This window comes from Myxocyprinus asiaticus, chromosome 34, assembly GCF_019703515.2.
Source record: "Myxocyprinus asiaticus isolate MX2 ecotype Aquarium Trade chromosome 34, UBuf_Myxa_2, whole genome shotgun sequence".
Lineage (NCBI taxonomy): Eukaryota > Metazoa > Chordata > Actinopteri > Cypriniformes > Catostomidae > Myxocyprinus > Myxocyprinus asiaticus.
Window position 1 is genome coordinate 28,196,734 of NC_059377.1, and position 20,829 is coordinate 28,217,562.

The 20,829-nt window shown below is 36.8% G+C and overlaps 1 protein-coding gene across 4 annotated transcripts in view; it reads right to left on the minus strand.

Annotated features, from left to right (window-relative positions):
* Positions 1–20,829, minus strand: part of LOC127425396 (zinc finger transcription factor Trps1-like) — a 158,933-nt gene that overhangs the window by 11,385 nt on the left and 126,719 nt on the right. For all 4 annotated transcript variants that reach the window (XM_051671379.1, XM_051671380.1, XM_051671381.1 and 1 more), the window contains one exon: positions 2,686–2,808. In XM_051671379.1, the coding sequence (XP_051527339.1) occupies positions 2,686–2,808 (123 nt within the window). The remainder of the gene's footprint in view (positions 1–2,685; positions 2,809–20,829) is intronic.

The following is a 20,829-nucleotide window of genomic DNA, read 5'->3' on the forward strand; positions in this document are numbered from 1 at the left end:
CAGTTCAAAGAAAACAGCGGAATATTTTCAAGATTGCAGACAAAATATAGGTATAGCTACAGATGAATGGAGAAAGGAAAATAAAAGGGGGGGAAATGCTCCTTCAGATCAAAATTAAATTGGGGGAGCAGAGAACTGTGAAGCTATAAAGAAAATCAAATCAAGCCATTTTATTACTGAGTCCAAAAATTTGCTATATTTCTGAGCAGTTTCTTTTTCTTTGAATATATGGGCTCTCCCAATTCCCACAGACTAAAAAACCCAAAATATAATAAAACGGCAATAAAATGTATTAAGAGGTGAAGTGTATAATTAGTTTTTACGATTTTAAAATACCTTCTTATATCCCAGTTTAATATGCAGAGACAACTACAGTATAAGTGAGCCATTATAAGGTAGATTTTCCTGAAAAATGTAAACACTGTGTCTTTATGGTGCTTTCAGTACATTACTCTGTTTGCTTGAGCATTCCAACCAAAATGGTGTGATTTTTGGGCGGGACTACCTGTTTTTTAACTAACAGGGCAGTGTTCGGGAAACCTGTCTGAAATAGGGATGCACCGATCTGATACTTGGATCGGTATCAGTTTCGATACTGACGTTTTTAGAGGGATCGGGTATCGGTCCGACAAGCCTGATCCAAATACGGTACTGTGGGTTAGTCAGGTTCGTTACTGTCAAGCTCCAAAAATGACATAAAAGAACCATTCAATCACCATTAAAGTCCATTCGACTCGTGCATTTTATTCAAAGCCACTTGAAGACATGCGATAGCTCTGTGAATCACAAAAGGCTGTGTTTAATAAGTAAATATATAGTATGCATGCGCAGCGCGTTAGTGAACGGTGCTGCTCTGTTGACACACACACATAGGCACGGGCAGGCTGGTGATTCACTCGTGGCTATTTTCAGCCTTCACAGTGGTGCGCAATATTTGAACGCTACTCACAAACAACATCTCAGATGTAGATGCTCAATAGTTTGTTTCACTTATTTAGAATGGCACTGGAGGAGCATTTGACCAAAATTTTAATAAGAAGCAAATTAAACTACTGTGAACTAACATACCCACAGACACTAACAGGACTTCCTGGAGAGTTCAGAATGTCAAAATAAAAGCCTGATAGTTTTCGATTTAAAGGTGCATGGCTGAAATACAGTATATTACTGTTATATTTAAAATTCTAAAAGTCAATAATAATAATAATAATCATAATGATAATAATTTATGATTATTATCATTATTATTTAATTACAAATTATAACAATATTTAAGTTGAATGGGTTCCAAAAAAATAACTGTGTGAATGAAAAGTGAACTGATATCTTACCACTAAATTTAAAAAGAGAGAGAGATCTGAATCTTTTTAAGTCCAGAATACAAGTTGAAAAAAATTTGAATACTGAAGACTTAGACTGGAATTACTGTTAATTTTGCTGACTAGTTAACAATAAAGTTACTTAATAGGGTATACATTAATATTTATATTGAAATAATGTGTAGTTAGAGGTTTCTTTACATATAAAAGAGTTCCCCAATTAGTTCTACACAATGAGGTAAAGATATTTTAAACTAATTATGCAAAAAACAACATTGGTACCGGATCAGGATCGGCCGATACTGAGATTTCAGATATCGGAATCAGATCGGAATAGAAAAAGTGGTACCGGTGTTTCCCTAGTCTGAAGACAGGTTGAAATTACACACTTCGCCTTTAATATATCTTTTTAATTGTTGATATCATCTAGGTCAGTGGTTCCTAACCTTTTTGACTCCAAGACCCCCTCACTGTCCAAGACAATTTAGTTCCAGGCACCCTCCCCGGAACTAAACATGTCTGATTAAAATAATTTAGAAGTTTCAGAAAGGCATTCATCTTAAAGTATTTTTTTTTTTAGCATTTTAATTAAGTTAAATTATTTTAATATTTCTTGTTTTAAATCAATTTGAAGTAAACTTGAGGCCCCTTGGAAGTGTGCTGAGGCCCCCGGCCCCTTGGTTCTAGGTAACTGGAAAGGGTGTGTAAAATTATTACCATGATAGCATACAAGAGGTAAAAAAAAAGGTTTAAAGGGATATTTCACCGAAATCTGAAAACATTATTTACTAACCCTTATGTCGTTCCAAACCCATTTGACTTTCTTTCATAGAAAACAAAAGGAGTTCTTAAGGCAAAATGTTAGCCTCCATTCACTTTCATTTTCCATACAATGAAAGTGAATAGTGATTGAGGCTAATATTCTGCCTAATATATCCTTTTGTGTTCTATGGGTTTGGAACAAAATGAGGATGAGTAAATGATGACAATTTACAGCTTTGGGTGAACTACCCCTTTAAGAATGGCTCAACATCACAGGGTTTTATGCTTTGCCAGTGCCCATTGTAACTGGCTCAGGTTTAAGGTCAGGTGTTTGTTAGGACTGTGGGAAGTGGGGCTCCCAGCTGGTGCAAAATTACTTTCATAGGGCCATTAGCTGGCTGCAGGGCTGAGGAAGGCCAAAAGGGCTCTTCCCCTGGGGAATCCTGCATCCTCGCCTGACAGCACGGAAATGAAGTGGTCAGACTGGAGCTGCTACAATGTCACCTCTCCATTTATTTCAACTCTCTGTTTCTCTGATTTGTGGGTGGCCTATTGAGGCTTTCTCACTGCCCCTTGCACTGATGTTTTCTTAGCTCCCCCTTACCGAGTGCAGCTTCTGATAGAGGCCACACGCGTTGCACACGTAGCCACCGTTGGCATTCTTCCTCCACAATGAGGTCTTGGTGGTCAGACAGTTGGCACAGAAGACCCCCGAACCCCGCCGTCTCTGAAATCATAAAAAATAAAGAGAGCCAAAGTGAGTAAAAGAGAGGGCTGCAAAGAGAAAGAGGAAAAAGGATGGGGGGAACAAAAAAAAGGATGGATGGATGGTGAGCATGGAGAAGAAAAGTGAATGTAAAAAGACAAAAGCTCTGTTCAGAAAAGTTCAAAACTGCCAACGAAGGCAGCATTTAAAAGAATAGTTCAAACAAAAGTGACAATTATGTCATTATTTAGTCACCCTTATGCCATTTCAAACTATGACTTACTTTCTTATGTGGAACACAAAAGAAAAAGATTTAATGAATATGCCGGTCCATCTTTTCAATACAATGGCAGTTGATAGTGATTCACATTAAAACGTAAAAAAGGATCCAAAAGTATGATAAAAGTAGTACATGCAACTCAAGCATCATATTCCGATTCTTCTGAAGGCATAAGATGTAATTAAATGCAAGTCATTTTTTCAGTGAAAATCTTGACATTTTCGACATTGACATTGCGCATTCATGAGCGCTGAAAAAGCTTGTTCACAATGGCATGCATGCTCAACTGACAACTTGAGTCACTGTGAGCGAGCCTCTCGCATAATGCTCATAAACGTGCAATGGATGTCAAGATTTTCACTGAAAAATGACTTCAGATTTGGGTTGATTTGGTTCCCAGTCAAGTCCATTTGAAAGGATATCTCTGTAAAGATACTGTCTATATAGGCAGCTCACTAGGCTTTGGAACAGACATGAAGAGAGAGCAGAAAAAAAAAAAAAATGACAGAAGAGGCAGAGAACCGAAAAAGCAGGTTGGTGGGGGGGGGGTGATAACTGTGGGTTGTAGCCGAGTATGGCAGCTCAGGCAGTTAGAGACACAATATGTCCAAATTAATAGAATCAAGCTGATTCTAACAATAATTAACCTTCCAGTGGAAACAGAACTATGCTCACCTGGCTACCTGAAACCGTGTTGCCCACACTGGCCCGACATGTCTTGGGACAAACAAATATTTGGATCCTTCAATAAATTTCTCTTTTCTAATACATGCATGACAAGTAACTTTATATATCCAAATGATACTGAAAATATCTAGTAGCTTCAAATATTGCACTCTACTGTGAGAGGAGGGAAAAATAAACTGAAGTATGAAAAAAGAAGAGAGATATAGCCACATGAATCATCCGCAGGGAACAGACAGAACTACAAGTGAATCTCAAGAGTCAACAGGGGCAAATCACTGGAATTACCTAGATTATGGCCCCTGTAAAACTCGTTTAGCCTTATAGAATGTTTGCAATTTATTTAGCCTAACTTCAGACGGCTTGTGTAGGGAGCACATTTCTCCTGCCAGCAAAGTACAATGCTCCTAATTGTGCTCTAATACATTTAGAATGGAAAGCTTTCTGCAGACAATTTTGGCTCAGAGACCATACAGCTTTTTTGGCAGGGAAAAGGGCACTTGATTCATCTGGTGTTTCACAACGTATCAGTAAAAAAGTTTTGGGGTGCAGCCAGCTTCCTATAGGGTAATTTTTCCGTCCAGATGCGCCATTGGAGGGCCCTGCATCAGCTAAACTAATTATGATCTCACCTTCGCTGATGCCTGCTCACTCTACAGTTCGACATCAGCCATTAATCATAGATACAGAGAAAATGAATGTAAAAAGAGAATGAGGGACGGTGGCCTCCACAACCATAAAGATTAAAAATGATGGCAATAACTTAATGAGATGGAGCAATGTTTTCCATGAGCTATCAGCAAATGCAAAGTCACTCTGACAACTGCCCTTTGCAACCAGAGTGCATCATTCTGATGTGCACAGCATTTCGGGCCAAGAACTCAGCATAATCCATTGGTGGTAGGGGTGCATGTTCTTTTACAAATATAAAGGTGGGTATATAGGTTCATCAGCACCTTTATTATGGCTCTGTGCAGCAATAATCAGCAAAGACTATCCATCAATTAATCAGGACTTTCAGCATTACACATATCCAAATCAGTAATTCTATTCCTTACAAAAACTGTGTTCCATGGCGGTACCATAGTACATTGATGGTATCAGATGGTAATACCATGTTACTTCATCTTGATGTTCCATGAACTAACAAAAAAGTAAAAAAAAGTGGTGCCATGATACTGCCATGGTTTTATAGACTTTTACCATGATAACATTGTTTTTTGACACATACCATGGCAAAACTAAGTATTTTGGAGTACTATGTAAATACCATGGTAAATGAATTTCAGTGCCATAGTATAAATCAAAGTCAAGTGGTATTACCATCAGATACCATCACTGTACCATAGTACCACCCTAGTACTTTTTTTGTATGAGATGTAAATATCATAGTACATGAATTTCAGTACATCAATTTTAAGTTATACATCAAAGTACCATGAAATGGGAGAAACTGGAATGCCCAATGATCAACGGATGTAGAAAAGGAATTCCCTCATTACAGGTAAAAGAGCCAATCACCTTTTAAATACAGACATCGCCTGTCAATCAATTCGAGAACACACATGTGCATTAGCTACACAAGCCAGGAAAATTGCGTTTTTAACGTAATCTAAGGTTAAGCACAATTTATGATACTAGTGTTGTCAGATTTTGCTGCTGATTTTAAATATGTTCTTTGATTGTAATCTTGACAAACGATTTTGGAGATTTCAGTTTTACCCCATTGAAGTAGATAGGAGCTGCTCTTGTATGCCACTTGTTTACATAGAAAAATAGTTGCCAAGTCTGCTCGAGACAGTTCCAAAGATGGCCGCCTAGTGGACTGACTTGCTAAAACGACTTTGACGAATCTCAGCTGCCTCCACTTCTGAGACAGTCAGCCCACACATCTTATAACATGGCTTGCTGAGCATGTTACCACAGAGGCATAGTGCGGGCGGAGGCTCCTGTTATTCACCGTGGCATTCATGCACAACTCACCATGCACGCCAATGAGAGCAAGAACCACCATATAGTGACCATGAGGAAGGTAAACCACGTGACTCTATCCACCCTAGCAACCGGGCCAACTTATTGCTTAGGAAGCCTGGCTGGAGTCACTCAGCACACCCTTGATTCGAACTCGTGACTCCAGGGTCTCCATTTGCATGCTAAGCTACCCAGGCCCCCTTAGTATTTTTTTGTGAGGGTGGTACTCCAAGATTCTACAAAAAACCATGGTACTTTTTGTTAATGATGTGTCCATATATTTGAAAGCAAGATATCTGGCATATTCTACAGTACAAAGCCATAATATCTTGCAGTATGATTTTCTCAAAATCGGATTATGGCTAATTTATGTCAGAATCAGTGCTTTCTTACAGCCTTAAAGCGAAAATGTATATATTTTCTGATCTCAGTGGGGTTGGTAGTGGGCCACATGCTAGTCCTGACAGTTTAGACATGATTGATTTATTCTTTCCTATCCTGTTCTAGCATTACAAGCCAAACAGGGTGTCCGTCATCAGCTATGTGGATTTCTCTCCATGGCCTTCTGGATTCCACAGCCAAATCATTCACATGTGTTTACTCTGCCTGGCCTGAAGTCTCACATTAAAGAACAGCCTATTCTGTGTAGAACAGCTGCTGATGGTGTTAATGTACATTGAACCTACACAAATTGTGATAACAACTGATAATTTGTCTTACTGGTCATACTACTCATTTGTACCGGGGCTCAAAAACAACTATTTAGCCTATCAGAAAACATACAGAATATGGTTATGAATACAGTGGACCAAAAGGTTTGGATTTAAAACAAAATCAATCAAAAACTCTCATTCTTGGAGTCAAGACAAAATCAGAATGAATGGTTGGCCATGTTTTGCTTTGACTCTGGTGTCTGCTGACAGCGCACATGTTGGATAATAGAGGAATCAAAATGTCATTTTAATATTAATTATTAGTTAATCAGATTCTTGCATTATGTAATGCTGAAGACTCCACTTATACCAACAGGGGGAACAAAGCAGTAAAAAAAAAGAAAAGAAAACGGTTACTCTGTTCACACTAGTCAAAATGTAAGATGAAAAATCTTGAAGTGAAACCTTCAGATCCGCTGAAGCTTTTGTTCATTTGCTGCAGTCAGGGTCCAAAATCTTTTTTTTTTTCTTTTTTTTACTTTTTTTTTTTAAACGAGTTAAAATTGGCTTTGGTGAGTTACTTAAACTTGCCAATTGGAACTGCAATATTACATGGTTTAAATAAATTTTTTAAAGATGACAGTCTGACCCCTAATGTAAGTGAAGACAAACCGCATACTAAAAGAAAACATTTGTCGCAACTAGCACACTAGAACACAGAAGTTAAACTAGAATGGCTAAAGTTCTTTAAACTTCTAACTTTTGGGAAAATTCATCTAAGCCACCAAACCGAAAATATGAGGAATGCAATCACAAAGTGTCTTCAGGTATGTGAAACAGGCTGGCTGTCTCTTGTTCATAAAGCTTTAAGTGATGTGATCAGTGACTGTTTGTCAAAAAATATGCAAGGAAAAACAACAAATAATTCTATTTCCATAGGGATAAAAATATATTTTTAATAGAAAATAATGCAAAGTACTTTTTCATAGCCCATTGATTTTTGGATTTTTGCCATTGGCTGATATGGCAGAAAGTTAATTTTGGACCCTGATTGCAATAAAATTAATGTGTCTCCTTTAAATTAAAAACTATTCTGATCAAATGCTTAACATTAAGTTTATGTTCATTGTATAACCAATTCTTTTCTATATTATGTTGAATGTAAAAGTGTTTTTTAACAGCAAAACAAAATTCCCCCAAAACGAGAGGCTCACCATGTCTGTTTAACTTTGGTGTCCTCTGGCGTGTGGATCCCAGTAGGAGCACGATCCCATAATTCAATTAAACCAGCAACTCGCATTCACAACTCAGCAGGTACATGTCAATATACAATCCATTACACACATAAACTAGACACAGGACATGGTAGAATCTCTGCTTGCACTCAGGTCACAGAAATTCCAAAAACAAACCAAAGCTGTTAGTCAGCAGCACACTGAAGCTAACAGAAACACTGTTTTGTATACAGGGAATCAGTCACAGAGAAAAATACACACACACAAAAACAAAATAAAGGGTAAGCTATAGGCACAAGCAATAACTATTATATTTTAAATAGGAGGGTGGAGTCTAAAGGGGTTGGAGGGGCCAACAGAGAAGGAACAAGTATGGTGTGAGGGGTGGTCATGGGTCTAGCGAGTTCAAGTGTCAATTACACAGGAAAAGCACAGAAATAGCCTTCCCCTGTGCACAATCCCAGACTTCCTTTTCAATTATCAACTGGACCATTCTGCCATCTGTAAAAACGAATGTGTACCTTACCCTGCCAGGTTCTGTTTTTTGTATCTCTTTCTCCCTCCATTACATCTCAGAAAAAGGACAAGTTGGCAAGGAAAAAAAGAAAGATAAAAAAAAAAAATACACATTTGACTGGCTTGCTGTATCTGCTCTCCAAAGGAAAAGAAGGGGAGGCGAACGAGAGAAAGCCCTGATTGTCTTTGTTTTCCCAAAGTGCAAGGCGATTTTTCTCGCCTGCCACATCTGGCCATGCTGTGAGGTGATGCATTGTTTTTTTCCCGCGGGCTAGAGGGGCCGCAGAGAACCTGGGCCCTGTCTGTTTCCTGGCCTGCTTCAGTTTATCACTGTATCTGCTCTTAGCGCTCCCACTATCTGGCATCCGTCACGACCTTCGCTAGGTGCCATGCATTATCACGCAAACATCTGTGACAGTGCTGTCACTGGTTAAAACACACTAATCATATTCATAAGAAACTTCATGCTTCAGAAAGACCTTTCATCTTGCACTATGCCATTGGGCAGAATGAAAAATTCCATGACTGAGGTGTAATAATAGGTTGGATAATGTAGTTTTCGGGACAATTTTTCTCCATACAGCGAGCAGCAGAGCAGGGCTGTGACATATGTATGTGTACAGGTATTGTGGGGGTTAGAGGTACTTTACTTGCAGTAAACAACAAAATGGCTGCTCTTGTTTGCATTGCGGGCTGTGATGAATGACCCTGTTGCACTCTGGTACTTTCTGTGGGTGTTGCCTGTGCATTCTGTTTGTATGTGATTGATTACAAATGCCTTGCACCAGGTGCTCTTGGGAGTCAGACTAATTCCATACTGGTGAGAGGAATCTAAAGTAATTAGAGGCAGGACCTAATTACATCTATTTATTTAACGAGCATGTTCCCACAATCCCATAGAGCTCTCCATTAAGAGCTTCTTGTCCCAGATGAAAGAGGTGGGGTACAAGTATCACACCTTTCTATCTTAGAGCCATTACAGTAAACTGCAGCTGCTCCTGAGGTTTGTAACCATTTTTACATCTTTTGTTAACTTTGGTCAATAAACAATGTGCTATGTAAGAAAAATATCTGTTTTAGGACAACAATAATTGCTTTCAGCATCGAGAGATTTTCAGTCCCAAGAGTGCTCTAGAATGTCATTCCTAGACTCAGTTTTAAGATGGACTGCAAAATGATCTGTCCAAATGCAGAAACAATGTTAATATCCTCAATAAAATTACCAATGAAAATGTTTGCTGACGAAGTTTTTTTTTATGTAGTTAATGATAATGAAAATGAGATGAAAGACATGTCATGATGGCAAACAATTTTAATTAAAACATATGATGTTGATAAAAATGTAGATGAAAATATGACAAGAATAAAATACTGCAAGATATTAACATATGCACTAACAATGTTTATATACAGTGTGTGTGTGTACATATATATATATATATGATTCAATATATTAACACACACACAGATTCAATTCATATCAAGCTTTATTGGCAAGATAAACTTAAGTGTACACTGCTAATGCATTATTAGACACTATACATACAGATATAAAACATACTGAATGCTCAATTTTAATTTGCTTAAGTTTAAATCTCAAAACTATTATTAAAGAGCACCTTTTATGGTTTTTCAAATATTACCTTTCATGTAGTGTGTTATATAGCTGTTTGTGAATGTAAAAAATTCTGCAAAATTTCAAAAATCAAAGTGCACGACAAATGGAGTAATTGACTCCCAAATTAAAGAACTGATTCTGAACACCTGAAACGAGTCGTTAGTAATTCCAGACTTACTTCCTGTACTAACCTACATAATTACTAACCGCCTCTGGTCTTCATTGGCTGCTCACGAACAGCTTTAACCCACCCTCAAACACTACACTAAGCGGTAGACCAATCACAACAGACTGGGACATCTGACCAATCAGAGCAGAGTAGGCTCTCTGAAAGGAGGAGTTTAGAATGAATCCTTTAGAACAGATCATTGAACGAGTCGTTTTTGACACCGGGAAAAAAAAATGTAATGCTGCAATTTAAATTATGAGCAAATTAAAGTGTTGTTTGACCTTGGATGTTTGTAAATCTATTGTATGAGACCTTTAAAACAAAATTAGGCATGTTTAAAAACCATAATATGTGCTCTTTAATATACTGTGTGTGTGTGTGTGTGTGTGTGTATATATATATATATATTTTTTTTTTATTTTTTTTTTTTGGCTGAGGTTCAGACACATCAGACACACTATTTTCACTTTTGTTTCGCTTTTGACAATGGTTCAGGTGACAGCGAGAGAGCATTTCGGGCGATGCGAAGAGATACGATAAACGGCAGCTTGCCCATTTCTTTCCCAAACCTGGCTTACCGCTTGCGGGTGCAGTTCCATTCCCCTTACAGTAAATCCGCTCCCGTGTTTATTATCCCGGAACATGCGTCGCGCATAATGAATAAGCACGCACTGCTCCACAGAATCAGTTTCTGTGCTAGGATGTGCAGTGAAGTCAAGTGTGTTCCTCTTAGAAATGTATGTATGCCCCTTTTTAGCCATAGGAAGTGGGGAAAAATAGATACTGCATTAATATATATTGCAGTATATATTAACATATTAAATATTTCTTTATATTTATAATATAAAGAAAAATCTAGCAAGCACTGACTGAAATAATCCACTCATACAATTTTGGGTTTTTTACTGCTTAACACCTGCAAACTGAACTGTGTTAATGAACTAACTCAAACGCATCCTATATATTCATGATTAATCAGCTATATCCAGAACATAAAATAATATTTCAACTTAGATCTGTACAGACAATAAAGCAAATTGTCAGCTACACACAAGTCAGAATGTGTAACTTTTGTTTCCATAAAAAAATGCAATATGCTAGTCTAAAACACAGAACAGTCTCAAAAGCATAAAAAATTCACTACACTAAAAAGTGACTAATATTCACTGTGAAGTGACACTGAAAATAATGAGGGAAAGAGGACTTACTGACATTCTTGGAGACTGACACTTATAGATATTATATGAGAAAATAAGAGCTAATAAAGCATTTGGCATGCTGTCCAAATGTAAGAGAGAGGATTCTCTGGTTTAAAGGGGCGACTTACAAGCAAAGCCACTGAAATGAAATTACATGTAATTCACTTAGGCAATCCGCAGGGCCTCTCACATTAAATAAATAATTATTTAATCAGCTGCGGGGAAATTAGGTGAACCCCTACTGACAATTTCAATTTCAGAAATCCTGCGTCAACATTTCAAGGCTCAGGCGGTACCATCACAATGCCGTCTGCCAACATCTGGATACAATTGCATACATATTGAACCATCAAGTCCTATCCTAGGTGGACGTTATACTGGGTTTACGCGAATCTAATGTCTCTTGCTAAATTGTGGCCCTAATTGTATAATTTAGTTTGATAAATAAGGTTTAAACCAGTCCTGAAAAAGCTTTATTCCTCCTAGAACCTTAAGAAGAGATCCTGGGAGGCCATAGTTCAGTGTAATTCTCAATAAATTTCAAGATGAGATGAACTCTACAGAAAGCAGACCATGCCAGCAGGAAGGGTGATCATCAAATCATCTTTAATGTAGCTAATTATAAGGCACTTAATCAACCTTTATAACATATGGTATAGTATAGCCAACTATCCCCATGTATTAAGCCCCATTCACACCGTCTCCGTTTTAATGGCCTGTTCTCCACTACAGCAGACGAATCAGTAAGGATCAAAAAATACTATTAAAATAATAATTCACTAATAAATCATTTAGACCAATTTATGCACCAGCTTGATTGACAAGAACAGATTTAAAATAACAATTCAAGCACTAGTCAGACATCACTTTGCAATCAAGTATTACTCTACATATGAGAAATACACAGTATAGCTGACAAAATATTTAAAAAATATGTATATTCACTGTAGAAATTTCCATGACTGTTTCAGTCCTGGAAATCAACATTTTTGAATTTCCAGGTTTTCAGTGACCGTGAGAACCCTGGATCTCCACTGTCTTCAGAACCATTGGCATTCACTCCTATGTGCATAAAGTTAAACTTTTCTCAACTTTGTCTCACATATTGCCGTAAATAGCCAACTCCCATTGGAAATGAAAGATATCCGGTTGCTTTGTCACTGCAGATCACCATTGGTGTTAACACCCCTTTAAACAGGGGCAGTGGTGGCTCAGCGGTTAAGGCTCTGGGTTACTGATCAGAAGGTCAGGGGTTCAAGCCCCAGCACCGCCAAGATGCCACTGTTGGGCCCTTGAGCAAGGCCCTTGACCCTATCTGCTCCAGGGGTGCCGTATCATGGCTGACCCTGCACTCTGACCCCAGCTTAGCTGGGACATGTGAAAAAAAAAAGAATTTCACTGTATATGTGCAAATGTATAATGTGTGATAAATAAATATAATTATTATTAATTATTATTATAACAACCAATTTGCAACTGCTACATAACAATTACATTCACCATGGGCCTGGAAATCAGAACTAAGAAAAAACTAAGAAAAACAGCTTCAAATTTAATTTGCCACAGCTGACCAGCTCCCTCAGTCCAAATTCAAGCCCATTTCACCAAAAAATCTCGTAGGAGATGGGCTCCGGGCTCTCCATTCAACGAGAGACCTTCTGTTATCTCTATGCAAATCCCCATCCTCTTGTTCTGTCCGGGCCTACATCACACCATGGCAAACCCCACTGTTACACAAGACTATCGGAGCTCTCTCGGTTCATGGCTTTCTCTCCAAATCAGATCGAACAGAAGACATGATCAAAGACAGACTGACCTCTTTCTGAAAGTGTGAAACGCAGATATCCATTTGGACTCAAGAGGGCATACGGTTGCAATCATGAGAGTAGCCTATTGTACTGTAATAAAATCAAAAGTCTCTCTCCCTCTTTTTAGAAAAAGGCTTTATGTATTCTGGAATGATCTCTTCCAGGGGCCGAACAATGCTGTAGTCTCTCCTTACCACTACAAAGGCATTAGGCCCTTTGACAGTATCAGTATACCCGTATCCCTTATCTAGGTCTTCCTTAGATATGTGGAATTCTCTTCTCAGAGGCAGTTCCGAGTACACATCCTGTCTCTGTGACAGCAGAGGAAATCCAGATACGCTGCAGCTGGTCTCGAAATGTGTCATCTGTCACCTCTGTAAGGTCGTCTTCAATGCTGTTTGTATCAACTTGTCCTGGATGTCATAACAAGGGGCCAAGCTGACCCAAGACAATAGTTAAAGTGACTGACAATGATGAGCAGGAAAGTGAGCAAAGAGTTCAGGCATGACTTCACCAGCACACCTGCTCATGTGTCAGAGAGGCCAGTGAGGTTATTGCCACTAAATAGGGTGAGGGCAACAAGTTGCCTACTGATCCAAAAACAGTTTCCTGGATTTAGAAAACAACTGGATTTATTAAAACAAAACAGTTTAGTCTCAGAACAGTATTTTACTTTCAATGTTCATCAAAGACATTCAATAACCTATGTTCTGCTCTTTGATGAAACTATGAATTACATTCTGGTTTTCAAAGTTTAAAGCTGATGGCAAGTTGTACGGGTAAGTGTGCATAGATGTACTGTAGAGTGGCCCCAAAATGTATTTGGACAGTTAAGCCACACTTAAAAATTTAATTGCAGTAGATGCAAAATATCAAACCAAGTGGTATCTGTAACCAAACGATGCTATACTTTTTCTCAGAAATATATATATATCTTTTTTTTGCAATTACTTTTAACCAACTGGTTCCAAGGTTATGTTTATTGGATATATGAAGTCTGTTCTCACAAGTGTCCTCACAGAGTAACCACGGGTGTAGTACATCACATTTAATATGGACATGTTCTACTAACATTTGATAACCAGAAAGTGTCCAAATACTTTGTCTTTATTTTGAAAAGTTTATGTATTGTTTTAGAATTTGAATTTGCAAATGTTTTTAGTGAAATACTCTGCTTGAAGTGTTTGTCCTACAACTGCCTAGCCAAAAAAAAAAAAAAATTACATACTCTAATATTTCGTTGGACCACCTTTAGCTATGATTATGGCGCTCATTCATCATGGCTAAGGGTATACAGTGAAGCCATTATCTGCATCAGTGGGCGTGGCTTAAAACAGAAGTGCGTCAAAACTGATTTTAAAGTGTAACTCTATATAATTAACAGCAGTTCCAATAATTTTTCGCTTCACTTGAGAGCAAGCTGTCTCTCGCGCTTCACTTGACAGGTGCCCACAGGTGTACTAAATCCTGTACTAATGCACACCTCATTCATGAACAGAGACCTCTCATAATGCCACAACTTTATTCTCAAAATATTACGACTTTATTCTCGTAATTTTGACATTATTCTCAAAATATTATGACTTTATTCTCATAATGTTGACTTTATTCTCGAAATATTACGACTTTATTCACGTGATTTTGTCTTTATTCTCGAAATACTGCGTCTATATTCTTGTAATATTTACTTTTTTCTCAAAATTATACGACTTTATACTCATAATTTTGACTTTATTCTCAAAATATTAGCCTACGACTTTATTCTCGTAATTTTGTCTTTATTCTCGAAATATTATGACTTTATTCTCGAAATATAATTTTTTTTTTTTTTTTTACGTGGCACTAAAACGCCATCGTACACTGTAGGCCTAAATCTCTATCAAAATGTTCTTTGTACACTCGAGGCTTATTTTATGTTCACATATTTTTGTTGAGGACATAATTAATTAATTTACGATGTAACTTCAAGCGTTTTAGTGATCTCCGATCACGATTATTCAAGATTTTTTTCTGACCACATTTCTTCCGCGAAGCTGACGTTTCACCACTATCCTTAAAGGTTAGACAGTTCTTAACCCAATTCCAGTGATTTCAGCAATCTCCTTAGTTGTTTTCTTTGTTTTATGCAGGCCAATAATTTGCCTCTTCTGAAACACAGTAACATCTTTTCCATGACTACGAGATACGTCTTCCGACATGGTTTAAGAAATGAGAAGCAACACAGTGCATCAGTTAGGGTTAAAAGAATTGTTGCCAGCTGAAACATATTAATCACTGCAATAATGATCCAATCATAGGCTCTTAAGTGTCTGCTTATTTAAACCCAAACAGTGACTTTTTTCTTTTTTGCCAGGCAGTGTATATTTTCTAATAAAAATGCCAAGACATTCATATTTTATTTTTTTATTTTTTTTAATGTGTGGCTTAATTGTACAAATACTTTTTGGGGTCAATATACATTAGTTTATTACTAAGCTGAGCAACAAGTAAACTGATAAAAGCTTAAAAATACAGAGAATCAGATTTTAAGTGTATAACATTTGCAAGGTCTTGACGAATATTTTCAATCTTCAGGCCAGAGGCAAAAACTCTGATAAAAAAAAAAAAGCTTCCCCAAACTACATAAAATACAGACTGCCACAAGCAAAACTCTGACACACTTTGCTTTAAGTGTGTGCTGTAATATTGTGTGAAAAAGGACACTGAAACCTCAATTCACCTTGCCCTGGAGGGGAAACACAGGCCACAGAACATACACACTCGAGTGTGTCTATGTGTGGGAGACAGTGTGTACTACACAACACTTAGCATCTAAATGTGAACTGCTCCATATACTAACAATGAAAGTTTTTTTTTTTTTTTTTTTTTTTTTTCATTTGACTTGTGTTTCCCTGTTAATTTCACATAGGCCTACTGAAGTAAGCTGTGGGCTGATGTAAGCTTGTGGCTTCGCAATAAACAACAAGTTACAGGAACACAAATTTTAAGAATTACTGCGGCTGAACAGACAAGGTAAACCACGTGCATGTACCTACACAAACGTATTCACACCTAGCAAAGTACAGATAAACATAAAACGTGATGCTTTGCTGCCTTCAATTTGCAGCTGAACCCTTGGATTTGCACAGGAGTACATTAACAACAGAATGACTTCAACAGAAGAAAATCTTCTGGAGTAAGAGTCCATCTGGAGAGTCCTGACCTCAACCCGATTGAGATGCTTTGGCGTGACCTTAAGAGAGCAATTCACACGAGACAGCCCAAGAATATTACTGAACTGAAACAGTTCTGTAAAGGGTGCAAAATTCCTTCTCACCATTGAGTAGGTATGGTTTGCAATTACAGGAAATTTTTGGTGGAGATTACTTCTGCCAAAGGGTTAACCAGTTATTAAATCCAAGGGTTCACATACTTCTTTCACCCTGCATTGAGAATGTTTATACAGTGTGTTCAATAAAGATATGAAAATATATCATTGTGTGTAATTTGTTTAAGCAGACTGTAATTGTCTATTGTCTAAGTGTCAGAAATTAACTTTTCCATTAAGGGCCAACAATTGCCCACTTGATTTGATTTTACTTTTTTTGGAGGGCATACTTTTTTCGAGACATATAAAAATATACTGTCCTTTCATTAAAAATACTTTTTTAAATACAATATAATCAACTCATTAACATTACTTAACAATCTGAATAATAGACTGATAATATGCCATATTATCATATACAAATATTAACATCGAATCATATTTTATGTGATAATGTGTATAACTAGGTTTAGAATAAAATGTTATGGGAATATTCTGGTTTCAATACAAGTTAAGCTCAATCTGACACAAAGCTCAATGAGTCTTTGACAGAAAGACACATACATATGGCCTTTTAAAAAATTTGATTCATTGGGTCAGCTTGCCCCAGGCTGGGAGTAAGTTGCTCCTGGTTAGAGGGTAATTAAATTTTTCCAGTGAAAAACTAATAAAATTCCACAATTAATTCTCCTACTTAAAATCTCCTACTTTTCCATTGTTTCCTTTAACACTGAGGATTGTTATTGCACATAAATGACTTGGCAAAAACTACAGTAAATACAGTAAAAAAGTATTTCTCAGAAAAAGAGAGAAAAAAAAAAAAAAAAAACTCACTCCGTTAGGTCTTCTTTTAACTTCAAACATTATTATAAAAAAAAAAAAAAAAAAAAAAATCTGGGTAACAGTAAGGCACTTATAATGGAAGTGAAAAGGGCTAATTTTTAAATCAGGGGTATTCAATTAAAGTTCCAAAAGGTCCGGTCTCTAGATTTCCTTCCCAGCAAAGGTCCGGACAATAACTTATATGGTGTTAGTAGTCAGTATAGCTATGAAATGACACAAGGAATGCTCATTTTTAAATAGTAGGCCTAACTGCAAATTTCCAACTTGGCAGTAATAGTACTTTGTAAAAGGAGAAAAAAGAAAAGAAACAAAAAAACATCAAAGTCAAAACAGTCTCTTTAAAACTGGGCAAGGATTCGAACATTGAGGCTCCAGAGACAATGCCAAAGTATTGGGGTTTGGGAGATCTTCTACAAAAAGATTAAAATATTTCAATGAGTTCATCAATCGAGAGCACTTTATTATAAATATTAAAAGATAAAATCAACTGTTCATTTTGAAGCTGAATGACAACAGTCCAGTATTTGTGTTTGAATATTTTTAGATACTTAAGGGACATAGGGGGTCTTGTGACTATAAAGGAAATATATTGTTTGGGGATTCAGGGGTATCCCCTGAGAGAAATTTTTCAAAATGTAAAAGTCTGAATAGACCATTTTTTTATATGTTCCTTAAAATGAAAATCTACCAACAACAAACAATGTAAAGCACAATAGTGAAGCTTAAAAATACTGTTAGCTAAAGCTAACAGTATTTTAAATAAATGGTATACATGGTATAAATGGTATAAATGGTCACACTATCAAATAAAGGAAACGATCTCATGAGAACTCCACTATGCTACTAGTAAAATCACATTTTTGGTTGTTCTTCCTTGCCATTTATGCAAGTGATGATCTTTGATTAATTTTTACAAAAATGAAAGGCTCGAAACATGCTGATTAATCAAGATAATTTTGGAAGAAAACAACAACAACAACAACAAAATGTTATAGTTTAAAGATGCTCATGAAGCACATTGTCCTGTCACAAACCTGGTTTAGCTGAACGGTCAGATTCATTTCAGACACATGAAGTTGAATTCAATTTGTTTAATTCTCATTTTCTGCAGTGTGTTTTACGAAAGATGACAGTATCCATCTATATTGCTGCTCACTGTATTTCTCCGCTATGGGCTACTGTCCTTAAAATAACCGCATCTGCAACTCTGCGCACAGCACATGAAAGGGTATAAATGAAGCATGTTCTGTAAAAGAGAAAAGTATTCCAGGATACAGCGCTGAAGGATCAGTGCTATCTGCGCTCGAACGCTTGTGCTGTACACTGCTCCGTTGTTTTGTCGCGCTGATCACTTTAAGTATAGAAAGGGTGAGATGGGGAAGCAAATGTCAAGATGTCTCGTGGTCCGGATGGAACCAAGCCAAGATCCGGACCTGAACTGCGGTCCGCTAATTGGTAATTGGCTGTTTTAAAGGGTTTAAAGCTTATAATTTTATAAAAGCACTAATATTAATTCTTCTGTTAAAACTCATGTATTATTTGAGCTGTAAAGTTTTTTTTACAGTCGTTTTAGGGTATGTTGACATCACATCCTCATGGTAATGAAGTTGTAAAATTGGCAATATCTTTACACAGAAAAGGTTAGTAAGTGATTTTATCACACCAAAATTATGTTAACATGCCTTTGTTTATGTCTTGTGGCTATACTTTTGAAGCAGTGAGTAGTTTAACGTTGACAGATTGGCCCCATATACTTTCATTGTAAGTAACTCACTGTAACACAGATTTTATTTTTTTTATTTTTAAGAAAAAAATATTATACATTTTTTTATGGTAATAAACATTATGCCACAAATATAGTGGATTGAGCTTATTTTGTATTGAACCAGGAATATTCCTTTAACAACTATATCAAATACTGTAAATGCATTACGTGGTAATTTTTTGCCCCCAATTTGATTTGACTGATCATATGTCCTATTAATGCAGAAATCTATGGCATATCCAATGATTCACATACTTTCCCTGCAACTGCACTTGCAATTAAGTAAACTGGAAAATACTCGAAAATATAACCAGAGCTTTTCAGTTCATATCAATTTCACCCTCAGACATGGAGCTTCACAATAATTGCCCCATAACTCTGAACCCAATATTTTACTGTGCTCAGAGAACATATCAAATTCACAAGGATAACACTCATACTCTTCACCTCAGAATAAAACCTGGCAAACATACTCACTCAAAAGCACAGGGGCCTGAAAGAGAGAGAGAGAGAGAGATTTTGTTTGGTGTAGGCAGTCACTGCGTGGGATCAGATATAGCAGTGACACCATTTCGCCTGATAAACATGGTCAGATCTGGTTATGACAGCTCGCTGGTCCAGGATCAGTGGTTCAGGGTAGGCGGCAGGCATTAAGTTAAATCTAATAGTGAGTTTTGGAAAGAGAGAGATTTATTTTTCCCCTAAATTGAGGAAGACTGCGGATGGAAGAAAAGAATCAGACTATAATCAGATACAACATATAATCTGTTGCTCACCAGATGGGCATTAATTCTGTTTTTAAATGGTCTTGACACATTTCTATAATTTCACAAGCTTCAGTATATAATGAGGCACATGTCATATTAAGAAAAATGAATCACTTAGCAATGTCCTTGGAAATGTGTGAATAAGGAACCATCTTTCTCTGATTGTAGTTTAATTACTTGTAAAGCTCTACTTTTATTTGTTCTCTTTTTTTCTGAATTTCATTACTCACTAATTTGCTAATCATTATGACTTCCATAAATCCAAGGATGCAGCTAAAATATTTTTTTAATGAATGTAAAAGTAGAATGGAGGGAGAAAGGGTCAGGCATTGAATTAGCCTTATTTACATATTTAAAACTTATTAAAATCAAATAAACATAAAAGTGCTCCAACTATAAATAAACAATGCCACATTTACAAAGGAAAAACAAATGCTTTCAAATCTGTGACTGAGTTATGTACTTGCAAATTTTGGGGTGCAAATATCACATTGGGGACACTATTAGTAATTCCAGTGACAGATACCCTTCTAAATCTCCATTGCTGCCACTGCTGTGTTTTTTCAAGACAAAGTCATAAGTTTGGGCTGAAAAAGAGCTTGGCACAGATCTGTACAGCAATCAGTCTGTCATTTGTAGCACTCTGACCATTATTTTTAACTGTAGCAGTAGTCACTAACACAAAGCAAATGTTACTGTACTCTTGCATGTGGCTCTTCATAACTCTGTTCAATTCACGTCAATAAAATGTCATGCAACTCATTATTTATAAATTAAACAGTGAACTTATAACAGTGACATCTGTTCACTCCATCGAGGGGGAGTTAAAGCACAAGATTAAAGCTCAAAGATTGTATTTTTTGCTAATATTGGAGTGCAACCAGCAACCAATCTACAACCATCAGCAAAATTCTCAAAGCTTTAAACCAAATCTATGTTCTTTTACTTCTAGCTACAAATGAATATTTCCATATAGCCAAATCTTGGGCTACACATGTGTGGATACACATTCTAAAATCATAAACGCTGCAATAAGTTCCTTTAACTCAACTGGAATAACATGGTGCTAGCAACTCAAAGGTTACAGGCTCGATTTCTAGGGAACACATGTATTAATGATGAATGCATAGCTTGAACTGTGAGATATTGCTTTGGATTAAAACACCTGCCAAATGAATAAATGCAAAGGTGATGTAAATGCGATGAATTTCTAACATCTAACAGATA